Raw genomic sequence first — 13,851 nt, 5'->3', positions numbered from 1 at the left:
CACCTGCCAAGCCGCAACTTTGCACTTTGCATCCGTAATTCATAGAACCATAGCTGTATACGTAACTCTCATTATACTGATGGGTTCCATAGCGCTGAACCAGCAACCTTATGACTAATAAACATATAGTGCAATTGAGTTTTTCAATCTGAATGTCCTAAATAATGCTTGTGTCAATTTTCAATAACTTTGCATTTCCCTCTCTGTATATAGATTTGGAAAGTCCAATATGAAAAAGTTGAGGTTTATGTTGCCAATCTACATGATAAAGAATGTGATGTTAGTCCAATTGACTTTTTTGCATGTTGTGGCAAATTGAATTAATCCCACAGGTTTTGTGATAATTGGATAACTTTGGATTTTTTATGTATATTGTAGGGAGCACTATAGTCATCATCCTCCTATGAATTTCATCATTTTGCACCAAGCTTGTTCACTCTGCCAATCTGATGTGTTTCTGTTCAGGTTTAGTGGATATTTTCCTCTCTATTGTGTGATTTGAGTTATACGCTGTGTTCCAAATTATTATGCATATGATATTTTTCTCTGATTTTGTCAAATTGTCAATATAAATGACAGTGATCACAATCTTCAAGTCATCAACCTTTAGAGTACAATGTGAATGTTATTGTACAAACCACTGACTGATAACAGTATTTTTACAAAAACAAAAACTTAAAATACACTGTTCCAAATTATTATGCGCAACAGAGTTTCAACCCATATTATTGTTGTAAAGAACTGAAAATGGTCATTTGTTTATTTTTTTAATAGGATAGGAGTTTCTTTGCAGGATGTCAGAATAGCCTCCAGAGCTGCTGTTTGGATGTGAACTGCCTCCTGCCCTCATAGATCTTTGGCTTGAGGATGCTCCAAAAGTTCTCTCTTTGCTACAGATAAGACGGTTCCCCATATAATTTACAGAGGTTATTTTCACACCTTCAGGGACCCTAAAGGGGCCGACCAGCTCTCTCTCCGTGATTACGGCTCAAAACATGACTCTGCCATCTTGTTGCTGACGTTGCAGCCTTGTTGGGACATGGTGGCCATCCACCAACCATCCACCACTCCATCCATCTGGACCATCCAGGGTTGCACAGCACTCATCAGTGACTGTTTGAAAATTTGTCTTGATGTATTTCTGGGCCCACTGGAGCCATTTCTGCTTGTGAGCCTCTTAAGGGTGGCCCAATAAAAGGTTTAGGCAGAACTGCAAGCCTCTGGAGGATCCTACACCTTGATGTTTGCGGGACTTCAGAGACACCAGCAGCTTAAAATACCTGTTTGCTGCTTTGTAATGGCATTTAACAGCTGCTCTCATGATCTGATGTATTTATCTGGCAGAAATCTTCCTCAGTGTGCCTTTATCTGCACAAATCCGTGTGTGCTCTGAATCAGCTACAAATCTCTTAATAGTATGATGATCACACTTAAGCTTTTGTGAAATATCTAAGGTTTTCACCTTGTCCAAGGTACTCAACTATTTCACGCTTTTTGGCACTAGAGAGATCCTTTTTCTTTCCCATATTGCTTGAAAATAGTGGTCTGCTTAATAATGTGGAATGTCCTTCTTGAGTAGTTTTTCCTTTAATTGGACTTACTTGGCAAACTAATTGAAACAGATATCTGAGATTGATTTCACTGACCCAAAGAGTCCTAAGACACAATACCATCCATGAGTTTTACTGTAAATGAAAAGTTTTTATCTTTATGACACTTAAAGGTTTCGCCCCTAAGTGAATTGCACTCACCACCATGTTCCAAATTATTATGCAAATTGTGTTTATCAGTATTTTTGCCAGGGAGGTTGATCCTATACCCTCACGTGAGACTATTCATCAATGTTCAAAGGGTCAAAAATGCTACTATTTTGGTCAGGAACAATGCCCCTTAATTTGTTAGTGGCCTGGGCAAATAAGTGCCAGGAAAATACATCAGTGAGAAAAATCTTGAGTAATTCAACCACTGCTGATCTCGTAAGGAAAAGTAAAAGGACCTCATTATTAAAGGCAATAGCCCCAAATCTAAATATTTGCTACTGACTAAACCATTTCAGAGGATGGTGAAGATGCCAGGAAAAGTCTAAGATTTCCAACAGGAGGGTTTAGGTCCAAAATGCTAAAGCTAATGTAGCTTTCTTATGCTTAACAAGCAAACAATGCCAGGAACAAATGCATTTTTCAGATTTCTCTTTATCACAAAGCACAACATAACTGCTCCAAGATAGGCTCACTAATCTAATTGAGAGCGTCTCAAACACAATTGAGCGGATATAGGAGTCGAGGCAGGAATGCATGTGGGAATGTGGAGAGGTCTGGAGATGAACAGCTCTGCACGGCCCTGAATACATTAGTCATATGCAGAAACAATCAGAGCTACAGCCTGGGTTTCATCAAAGACTAATGAAGGCTAAAGTCAAGTCACAACTCAACCGTGACACTGCCTTCTCTGTCCACTCTGGGGAAAAAGGGGGAATTCTAAAAGATGAGTGTCTGTTTGAAGATCTCAGACATGTAGAAGTGAGTGGAAATGCAAGGTAAGGGTTTGATTATGTTTAGTCCAATGGAAACATGAATAGCATCTTTGCCTGATTCCTATGTAGACCCACGTTAACAGAACAAGGACATATTCAGTGCAATTGTAATGGCAATGAACATGATCAAACAAGAAATGATTCTAGATTTTTTTTGTTTTAACCTCAACAAACATTTGATCATTTTTATTAGTTGAAGAGTAGTTTTACTTAATTTTCCAAAACCATACAACCCAAATGCACAATCTACTCCAAGTATGCTAAACTAATTTGAGTGTTTAGATAGGATGAGGAAAAGGAAATGGCTAAACTTTGAGAAATCCCACAATGCCTCCAAGAATCAGGCATGCAGTCATGCAGCCAGATTTGACAAAAATGACACCAGGCAGTGGGAAATGATCACGTTATAAAAAGGCAGTGGTGACTCAAAGATGACAGGGAGTTATTGCTGCTCAGATGCTCATGTTAACCTGCTTATTAAGTCCAGGTCACAGTTTTCATAGTCCAGGTGTGGTCACCTTCACTAATGAGCTCAGTGGCCAGCTGCAGGAGGACAGTAATCGGGCTAATAAACACAAAGGACCTGCCATATGTATTATTATGCTTTTACTGCGTGATTGGGGTATTATATTTTAGCTATAAAAACTCAACTAGTCTTTCTTCCTTCCTTCCTAAATCCAACCCTCATCTTAAAAGACAAATTTGTTTTAATGTGATGCATTTGATTTTCTTCAATATTCAATATCAACATTAAGTGGCTGAATAAATAATCTCATCAACATTGAAAGCCTGGCCAAAAATCCTATTACATCCCATTTGTCATCCTTGAGTCCCTCTCCACACTCTGATGACCTAACACAGGCACCGCAGACATCGCTTTACATGCTATACATTTGGTGGCTGCTCTTTTTCATTTCACAGGAAATGGTTGGCATACTGTACAATGGTGTGTATATAGTGTGGGTACCAAATTGGCACAATTTAAAAATAAAATTAGCAGCTCCAAGGTCAAGTGATTCTGCAGCAGCTTCATCATCACATGTTTCAGCTCTACTCAGTCTTTAAAGCATTTTGAGATGTCCTTGTTCAGCGGTACAAGATTACGGAGTGAACCACAAAAGAGGCCCAGTCTAAAGCATTGAAAGAAATCAGGTCAGAAAAAATGGGAACACGACGGTACAGCATTATGATTATAGAGAGGAGTAAGTCAACATCTTGAATACAAAAAGTAAAGCTAACCATGTCACCATTTCGGAAATGTGAACTTACTTTCAACCAAAGCAAAATAGGCCTATAGTTTGTTAATGTCAACGATTACTGTCCAGTCAAATAAGAAATCAAAATGTGTCACACCAGGCAGTACAAAGCTTGCTTTTGAGCTTTCTTCAGTCTTGCATTAAGTTTATTTTCATTATTCAACATTTTGTTTACAATACTGACTTAAATTCAGTCAAATATTTACATGTAAAAGGTTCATACACACATTGTATTTTTTTTTCACAGTAGTGGACCAATTTATAAAAGTCCATTATCAAGCTGCTGGCTATAGACTGAATTGGCACAACGAGTCCATCTGGTTTTAATGTCTTCTTGAAATGGTTTTTATAAAGATTGATTTTGGCATAAGAATATTTAGGTTAAAAAACTATTCTCTCAACAATCTTCCATCCTCTGTCAAACTTCACCTACTTTATATTTGAGTCTGGGGTCTGGCAGAGCACACGGCACAGCAGCAGCAGCGGCACAGGTGGAGCGTTCCCAAAAACTCTCTGTTCAGAGAAGCCTGTGCGGTGAATACTGATGTCGGCTGCAGACCTGCTCCAAAATGCTGATCACAAGCTTTTTATTTGTGGCCCTCATCAGTCAATGGGAAAGTGCAGCACAGGCTTCCTCTGTGTTCAATGTCATTATGTCCCATTGCACCTCCACACCATTTATGAGACTGCAGTGACCACAATTTTAATTAGTCAGTTTAGTAGTTGAGTTTATTACATTTTTAATTAAGTTAGTACCACTGGTCTGCAGCAGTTGGTTCAATTGTTTCATTTTCTACCAAACGCATCATCAGATCAAACTCTTCCACTTGCATATTTTGTGCTACTAAGCATAACATTTCTTCACCCACATTGTCAATATAAACCTACAGAAATATGACAGCAACAGAAAAGTATCCAGTAAAAAAATCTGCCAGATAAATAGGTGATTGCTGGAAACACCAAATAAAATGTAGGGTATGAAAAACAAGGACAGAATGCTAAATATGGTCCAAAGTAGTAACAATTCCTCTGAAACACTAGTTGATAAGTCCCCCAAAAAAAACGTGCTGACACCAGAAAGATTGAGAAGTTCTGATTGCAGCCTTTAAGAAAGTACTTTTAGATGGTTAAAGCCTGGTTAGGTCACTTCCTCCTCTTCACTGCTGGTGGCATAGCAGCCTGTGATGTGGTTCCATCACAGACTGCTATGCTTTCCACACAGTGAAGCTTAACATCCACCACTGTTTAAAAGACAGTGCCAAGGACATGTCCAAGTGCAGTTAATATGAGAAGCAATTTGGACTAAACTGTTTTATCTAATAAATTGGACTGGAAAGTACCTTGACAATAATTGCATTATTATATTTCTTTAAGACTTTTGTTACTATTTAAGGTACACGTTTTAAATGGCATCATGATGCACTGAAAGGTCACATGAAATCTGTAATAAATAACATATTTACCATAAGTTATGGACGGATGTGTCACATCTATTGCCCATATCTACTGCAGAAGTGAATATTCTTTTGTATTGTAATAGTGAGTGTGTGTAGGTCTATTATGCACTTTTGTCTGATTTAGATACTACACAAAAACTGAAATGCTTGACAAAGTTTAAGTTCAACAGCAGCATCTCACTATTACAGTCTTCAAGGCAAAAGATACGTGATACACTTTGGAAGATGAATTCATATTCCCATTTCAAACCAGGTGCACACAAAACTATTTTCCTGAAGCATCCCTTAACAACAATGCGATACAAATGTAGGACAGTGAATAATGTTAGGCTCAACAAATGAACTTCCTAACTAAGAAAACTCTTCCAATCTCTGCTCTTTTGCAATATATTTTCCAAGGCCAGTTAAGCCCTAATTAACATGAACACGGTGACAATTCATTTTAGAATGAAATTATACATGTACAGTGACTACAGCGTCTACTTTTCTCTCAAATGCATTCCTGCGAATAAAAACTGGGATATGTGCTGTACCGTATCATTTTTGTTGAACGTGGAAAACCTTATTCTAAATCTGTCTGTTTCCCCATCTAAACAGAAGCACCTGATCGTCCCCCTGGGTTAACTTCACATACTAAGTTACAGCATGTTAAGGAGATGTGATACAATTTGGAATAAGGTATAATTTGACTAAAGCATTCCTCAGTTCTTTTAGGCGATATCGAAACATCCCAATCCAACTCCATACAACTCACAAGATCCATTCCCAAACATCTGCAGTGATGGTGCCCGTGTCTTACCCAGGAGCTTCTTGACCTCCTCCACGCTCATGTAAATGTTGACATGGGGCTGGTTGTTGTTGTTGTTGCTGACGCCTGAAGGATTGCTCGGACTCGCCAGACACCCGGCCCCCTCCAGCAGCAGGAGCAGGCACAAGCTCCCCAGTCTGCAGAGCACCGACAGCGGCCAGCCCGGGGACCCAGAGCCCGACATGGCACTGCTCCGCTGGGCTCGCCTCCTCCGCGCACTCGGTGTTCCTCCTCCGCCAAACGCTGTCTCATCCGTATCGAAAGTTAATCCCTCGAAGCAACATAACTACTTAGTTGAGCTCCAGAGTTTAAAATAGTCGATCCTTGTTCCAATGCGCCGTTTTTGTGCCTTCTCCCTCGCTTTAGCAGACGCAGGCTAAGTTTGTTAGCATCAGCAGGCTAACTTTCCTTTGCTAAGTTCCACTCCAAGCTTTTACGCGCACTAAAAACACTCACCAACTCCCAACCGCCGACATTTGGTCACATGTACGCGACGCGGTTTATTCACGCACACATATCATTGTAATAAGTGAAATAGCGTTTAAAAAGTCGCTAATACATCCAGACTTGTTCCTCCATGGTCCCGTCCCCGTTGGTTTTTCTCACTATCTCAGTTTTCACTCGGAGAGAAAGGAGGGGGCGGGGGGGGAGGGAGGGGGGCTTTCAAGGACTGTAGGGAATATATGAACCAACCGGAATGAACTACGATCAATTTAAACCAGCAGTTTTAGTCTCAAAGACGCAGAGTGTACATTTAAGTAGTACCAATACTTGTAATCACTGCTCATTTTTAAAAACTTTTAGCAGTCAGTATTCGGCTGTATGCGTGCTGACACATGAACATGCACGTAGAGGTGTGACATTCCGTGCGTCAATAAACACAACTTGAGTTTAGGAAATTACAATTGTAATCTTTACCAAATGCAAGGATAAAAGTAGCCTTAGCCTATACATTTCTGATATGTGAAGCAAGTTAATAAAGAACAATTGTTGTAAAACCAATGAATATGCGGTTGAGGCAACCTTCATTTTGAATTCAGCTTATTTTGTATGCTTGGTGGTCTTGGGGTCACTTCGGTCAGCGGTCTTCAATCATGTGCCACAAGTGAAATGCAAGGTTGTGCCCCACTGCCCTGCCCTATTTAAATCTTGGGTGCGAAGCAGACCTTTATACAATGAAGGATATAGACCTGCAAGAGAATATAAGAGATGGATTGTTTCATAGATTTCTGTTATTTTACTTTGAGGGCAGAGTTACTTGGCCCTTGTCTGTCTCAGTTCTGGTTCGTTCTTATTGTAACCTCTTGGTTCAGTCTCTGAACCATTGAGACCAAGCCCATCGTTTACTACTTCTATTGAGGAATGCTAATTTTCTCTGTGTTGCATGCCTTTAAAAAAAAAAAAAAAAAAAATCAGGACAATATTTCCCACATCCAAAACCAGACGAGACACACATGGAAAGACTCAAAGAAAACATTTTAAGATTTTTATTATTAAAATAGTCACCTACAAAACAGCCTATTAACACTATTTACAGAAGAGCAAGCAAAAGTGCCTGCTAAGACACAAAGTGAGATATTTTTTACAAAGACACCACTGTGCGTCATTGTCAAGAACAAGTCCGGATTTCAAAATAAGATGCGGTGGGGGCACACTTCCCTGAGGGACAAACCTGCTCCTGTGTCAGCACTGACGTGGACATGAGGTAATATGGTCTACTTTCTATTACGGACGGTAAAAATTTGTGATTATCAGTTGATCTACCAATAAAGAATAACTATTTCCACACCATGTTAACTTGAGAGGGATCAAATGCATTTGTGTGTTTTTGAAATAAAAGACCTTACAGTGGGTTCAAAAGCACAAAATGTCCATAATCAGTCACTTCAAGTAGAAGATTATAAACAACAAAATTGAAGTTTGGAGGTTTCCGCATGACAGTGACGTCAGTGCTTCTGTCAGAATCTGAGTGCTCTGTAGAAAGAATAAAGAAACATATATGAATATTTTAATCTTTAACCACAGCTTCTAGATACAGCACCACAAAATATATAATTCACTTCATTAGCAAATAGTCGTACTGTACTTCTGTACTACTACATTACGACCTGTTAAGTAAAAGTATTTAGTTATCTCTAATAAATAACAACATCGTCATACAAACCTTTATTGTTGCCTGTTTGTTCTTCTGTCTGTAAATGTAAAGATAAATTATATTAGAAAGTATAAATAATATTGATGTGGAAAATGGATTCATGTTGGAAAACAGTGTAAGAAAAAACACTTACTCTGATTTTTCTTTGGGAGTGACGGTTCACAAATCTCTTTGTAGCACACATCCTGCTGAACCTTATATGCTCGCTTATACCTGCAAATACAACATGCTAAATGCATTGCTCCAAATTCAACACATGTTTTTTTAATCAGTTCCAAGGCCACAGAAACCCTACAGTATCTGATGTAACTTACAGGTAATGACAAACTCCTCCCTCCCAAACTGGCACACTTTTGGTTTCTGAATATAGCCGAGTGCATGGGTGTGGAACTCTTTGGCACACTGGAAAAGATGAAATAGAAAGAAAAAAAAACACTATTTATTTGTTGCTATGAGGGGGAAGTGTGTTAAATGGTTTAGGGGTCTTTGGGGATCTTGTGGGATGGGCTGGCTGGGTGATCCTGGCCCGTTGATGGATGATTTTAGGAAAGGAATGTTTAAACAATCTGTTGTTGATGTTTAGGTGAAGAAAAGCGCTTGAGAGGAGAGAGAAAAGTACAGTGACACTTTGGTCCCCTTAAGGCAATGAAGGTCCGGGATAAGTCTATGTAATGTCTATCTATGGTCAAAAACATGTAGCCTTAAGAATTACAGGTAGATGTTAATACTCAGCATAGGCTTTAACATTCAGATTGCATGGTTAGTCTGAATGTAGCATATGTATTGGTTATCAATGTTTTACTTACATTTTGAGTAAAAATGTAACTTATTTCTTCCAATTAATATTTAAGGAGTACATTTTGAACAGTAGTTATAGCCAATTATGTTAAACAAGAAGCTAATTTATTTTACCTAATTAGTGTTTCTCTATTGGTGCGAAACACTGGCCTAAGGAGCCATGTCCTAAAAATCCAAGTCACCAGGACTGATCTAGTTCTAGGTCTTCGTATTTGTTTTCTGACACAAGTGCTCCACTTACAAGTCTATAAAACATATTAATGTAAGTTTGTTTGTTAAAGAAAGTATTAGTGATGATGCTCCCTGAGGCACTGCACACTTTACCACATGTTTTACACAGGCCTGATAGAGACAGCAGAGCCATCTTTTGTATCCAGGATATAGAGAAGAAAAACAGAGGTTATAATGTAACTGGGGTCCTCGCTGTGGCAGCGTAGGGAAAATAATGTTTCTTTGTGCCCCTTTCAACAGGAGCGTGTATTCATGTTGTACATTCATGCCTTGCAGCCTTTAAGTTAACCAGGCCATTCATAAGTGTCATTGGAGCAAGTTTCCTGCTTTTAAGAGAAAGAGCTGGAGGCGTGGCACTCTTCAACCCATAGCGCTGCCTATAGGGCAGGGTACATCAATGGACCAGAATACTCAACTATGGATTGAAATATAGTAATCCCTTCCCAACATTCAGGTACATCAAAAATACAGAGGGAATTTAAACATTTATAATTATAAGCATAAGGGTTTCAATACATTGCCAGCTATTGTGTTTTTTACTTTATTTTTTAGAAAGATTTCAACAACCAAAACAGAAAAAAAAATGGTTAACCACTAAAACATATGTCATTTAAATCCATATCTTCATCTATTTTATATTTACCATTTGTACTTAAAACTTTGACTTTTCTAAGAATTTTCCGAGAGCAGCTGGAGTTTTATTGCATTATAAGATTTTTTTCACTCAAGTAAGATCCATTTGATTGAGTGTAATTCTGGTCACACCAAGATGTTTTGGAATAATGCAATTAGAATTGGTCACTGTGGACCAATTTAACTCAAATGAACACTGAGGCCACTGATTCAAAAAGTGTAAATCCTACTAAAAAGCTTTTTCCTTTTGCATTGTTTTACTTATTTATTGTATGCCTATTTATTGCTGTAATTATTTGTTTCCTGTGAAACACCTTTCACTATAAAAGCCACAATATAATCACAATAAACCGATTACAGGAGAATCTTCAGGCAGGTCTGACTCAGGGAAATTGCAAAACAGTCCCAGGAACACACACATTACATCCTATTATAGTGACATATTCGCTAAATCCTCCATGTCCTGTACCCATCAAAAATGTGAGAAAATGAAATGTGTTCCAGCAGGGGCGACCAAAATAAGCAGTGGCACTGTCCATATAAATTGTAGCTGCTGACATGTACAGTATGTGTGTGGACACTCACAGAGCTCACACTGCCTGCCCTTGAAGCCTGTGGCGCAGTCGCAGATGAAGGCATCCCCCGCGCCTACACATGTGCCCCCGTTCAGACAGGACAGGCGACGGCAGTCCTGGGGCAGCTCTGGAACAACAGCTGCAATCAACATCCACACAGCACAGGGGCTCCGGTTACAAAGACCAAACATTGTTTTTGGTCCCATCACATGCACAGTTAAAGTTACGGGCTGTCTTCAAGTATACCCATGACTTTCAATTATTATTGTTCACGACTCACATATCAAGTGTATACACTAACAAGACTCATACTTGATACATGTTAGTGTATTCAGCACCGATCCAACACTGGTATTGGATATAGGTGCTGATACAGAAACATTTTCTGAATCTATTGGAATAACTGGCTGTAGCTAGCCCAGAAAGTCTCATGATGTATGTATTCTAATTTATACAAGCTGTTCTATTGTCACTTGAGAAATAAATAACAATTTGGATCAGTTCTGACTTATTTTATTTTTGTTTAAAGGAATTAAATGTTGTTTTCAGTCTCCACAATGGTATTGGTTGATATTAGATACTTTATCATATCTGAATCGATATCAGAACTGAAAAAGATAGATCCCTACTTGATAGAATGTTAAAATACATTTATAAAGAGTTACTGGATTTTAGATTACATCACAACATTCAATAATGTATATTATTTGGTTCAACATGTCTGTATTTTGCTATTAGATATTATTCAGGAAAATAGGAAACACTGTTCGTTGTAACCATGAGGAAGAGTAACAACTAGTTTCTAGTCTGAAGACCGCCAGTTTGTTTAAACTTATATTTTCATCAAGTGACTTATATATTGGTTGTCGTTTGATGGTTGACCAAAATTAGAAATTTTAATAGCAAAATTTGTAAATTTCATTATGAAAAAATAGATGATATCAGTCAAGTTGATTTGTTGACATAATATCACATCAGATTAGAACATTAAGATCTTTATTGATTTTAAAAGGTTTCCGTCTCAGTAATATTAACCTATTATTGTTAATATTATTCTTGACACATATATTAAGGGGGTGACAGTGGCTCAGTGGTTAGAGCTTTGGAAGGATCGAGTCCACCTCGGACCAAGTTCTGTTGTTGTGTCCTTAGGCAAGACACTTCACCTACATTGCCTAGTATGAAAGTGGTGTGTGCTTGATTGGTGTTGGTCGGAGGGGCCGATGGCGCAGATTGGCAGCCTCGCTTCCATCAGTCTGCCCCAGGGCAGCTGTGGCTACAATAGTATCTTACCATCACCAAGTGTGGAAATGAATGAATAATGACTATAGTGTAGAGGCCTTGAGAGGCTTTGACAAGACTGTAAAGTGCATTACAAGTATAAGGCATTAGTAACTGAAGGAAGGAAGTGTGGCGTATAAGTAAGGGGACATGGGGAGACTTATGATCTCCAGTACTAGCATTACACCCTGTTATCCTTTTTTAATAAATGATGATCCTATAATAATAGTACTAGTATTAGTTATTTATTTGTCCACCATCAAAATGAAATACGTATTAAACCTTGGTAAAACTGTTTAGATATCCAATATATACATAAATATTTGACTCCTTACAATATATCTGCCTCAGTAGAGTTTGTGCGGTGGATCAGCTGTGCCCTTAAACACAACCAGATGTGATAATGAGAGCCATCTCCAGGACACCTACCAGGCACTGTCCGCACGCTGTCCTCCTCCTGAAGCTGCAGAGCGAGGCTGATTTTGTTTGTTGTCTCCTCCATCTTCTCTAATCTAATTGGAGGGTCAGGCTCTGCAAGGCAAAACATTTCCGCACATTAAACACAGTAATAGGTCAAAATTAAACACAGACAGACGGGATTGGAATTGGGGGAAAGAAAGACATTGTGCTATCAACATATTAAGTAAACAATTCAAACACGTTAACAATAAGTATGCGTATAGGTATAGAGCGTCACTCAAACACATCATAGCACGAGGAGATGGTTTTAATTATTACCAAGCCTACGACTATAACCCAGTTGTCCATAGAAAAATTTGTTGTATTTTAAAATTATGTTTCAGATGTTCACCAAGGGGAAAATATTTTGAGCTTTTGGGCTCAACGAGCATCTACCTTTGTTGAGTTTTTGGTACTTCAGTACTGGAACAGTTGTATTGTGAGATATAGGGACAAATGCCTTCAAGCACATTTCCTTATACAGTATTATAGTGAAAATGAAAGAAAGGCGTACAAAAATGCAATGATAGCACAAGCATAAAGACTTTAAATGGAAAATACAATGCATGTGTTTGTTGAATATTATGGTTCATATTACTCGTTGGCAGAACTCTGGTTTACAAAATATTTGGTCTAAAATATTCCATCTGCAACATGACATGAAAAAGAAAGCCATGTTTAAACCAAATCAAAACAGTTGTGTTAGGAAAATACTTTGAAGCAGAACAAATGTTTAAATATTAATACACAAAGGCTTTACTAAATATTTGATGTAAAACGTCTGTATATTTAATCTTTGCTTTTGACTTGCAGCGCACAAACAAAAACATCATTCCAGTGTGATCATACAGAAAGCAGTGGATGACAAAATAATGCATACATACATTAAGTCATCTGGCCAAAGCTTTATTTACTTATTTACTGGGGAAATGTCAAGAGGATTTCTCTCAAGAAATTATGTATGATTTTGTTTACATAAAAGTTTAAGCACTTTAGATTTAGAGCTGTCGTTTTGTGACCTTTATACAGTGAATAAAATAAATATATGCGTTTTTGGGAGGTCTAGAAACAATTTCATGTCTAATGGCAACAAGAATAATCTCTCAAAATATTTGGCTTTACAGTCACAATTTGTATCATATTAATATGATCATGATTAGGAATTTATCTAGGTCAAGACCAAATGAAGTTTGTTAAAAGATCAGGTTTAAATCAAGACTTAAGCAGGATTAAAGGAAGTAAACTCGATACATACATTAATACAGTATACAGGCTGATTTGTCCAATGTAATGACTAAGTATGTCTTCTTTAAGTAAATTACTGTACAGTCAGTAACTTACTTGTTCGATGTCGTATTGCTTTTCTGGGCATATTAGTTAATCTAGTTGTTATCTTCCCCCTTCTATCAATGAGTTCTGTGTATCTGTGGAATCAAATAGAGATTACATTATCTTAGCAGCGGATACCCATCACATATCCTGTAGTATAGTGCTATATTATTGTTGCATTTTGGACCCACCTGGGTAGTTCTTGTGAGTTTTCTGTATCTTTATTCATTACCAGGTCCTGTGTGTGTGAAGGAGGAGCTGTTTGTCCATTATAGGCACCCTTAGCTCGTAGCCTTTCTTCTCTTCTTCTGCCTGATCTACTTTGCATTGGTACTG

General features: G+C 38.1%; 2 protein-coding genes across 5 annotated transcripts in view; both read right to left on the bottom strand.

Moving 5' to 3' along the window:
- ryk (receptor like tyrosine kinase) overlaps nucleotides 1–6,682 on the bottom strand; it is a 38,158-nt gene extending 31,476 nt beyond the window's left edge. For all 4 annotated transcript variants that reach the window (XM_033992092.2, XM_033992094.2, XM_033992093.2 and 1 more), the window contains exon 1: nucleotides 6,046–6,682. In XM_033992092.2, coding sequence (XP_033847983.1) covers nucleotides 6,046–6,238 — 193 coding nt within the window. In that variant the 5' untranslated portion in view covers nucleotides 6,239–6,682. The remainder of the gene's footprint in view (nucleotides 1–6,045) is intronic.
- An 879-nt stretch (nucleotides 6,683–7,561) lies between these two features.
- The window catches only part of sned1 (sushi, nidogen and EGF-like domains 1), a 30,564-nt gene continuing 24,274 nt past the window's right edge, over nucleotides 7,562–13,851 (bottom strand). Inside the window, exons 24-31 of the mRNA XM_033965401.2 lie at nucleotides 13,707–13,848; nucleotides 13,528–13,610; nucleotides 12,157–12,258; nucleotides 10,457–10,585; nucleotides 8,524–8,611; nucleotides 8,343–8,422; nucleotides 8,219–8,246; nucleotides 7,562–8,028 (exon numbers count right to left, since the gene is read on the bottom strand). Coding sequence (XP_033821292.1) covers nucleotides 8,221–8,246; nucleotides 8,343–8,422; nucleotides 8,524–8,611; nucleotides 10,457–10,585; nucleotides 12,157–12,258; nucleotides 13,528–13,610; nucleotides 13,707–13,848 — 650 coding nt within the window. The 3' untranslated portion in view covers nucleotides 7,562–8,028; nucleotides 8,219–8,220. The remainder of the gene's footprint in view (nucleotides 8,029–8,218; nucleotides 8,247–8,342; nucleotides 8,423–8,523; nucleotides 8,612–10,456; nucleotides 10,586–12,156; nucleotides 12,259–13,527; nucleotides 13,611–13,706; nucleotides 13,849–13,851) is intronic.

The sequence above is a fragment of the Periophthalmus magnuspinnatus genome, chromosome 4 (assembly GCF_009829125.3).
Source record: "Periophthalmus magnuspinnatus isolate fPerMag1 chromosome 4, fPerMag1.2.pri, whole genome shotgun sequence".
Classification (NCBI taxonomy): domain Eukaryota; kingdom Metazoa; phylum Chordata; class Actinopteri; order Gobiiformes; family Gobiidae; genus Periophthalmus; species Periophthalmus magnuspinnatus.
This window is presented reverse-complemented; position numbering and strand designations above follow the sequence as displayed.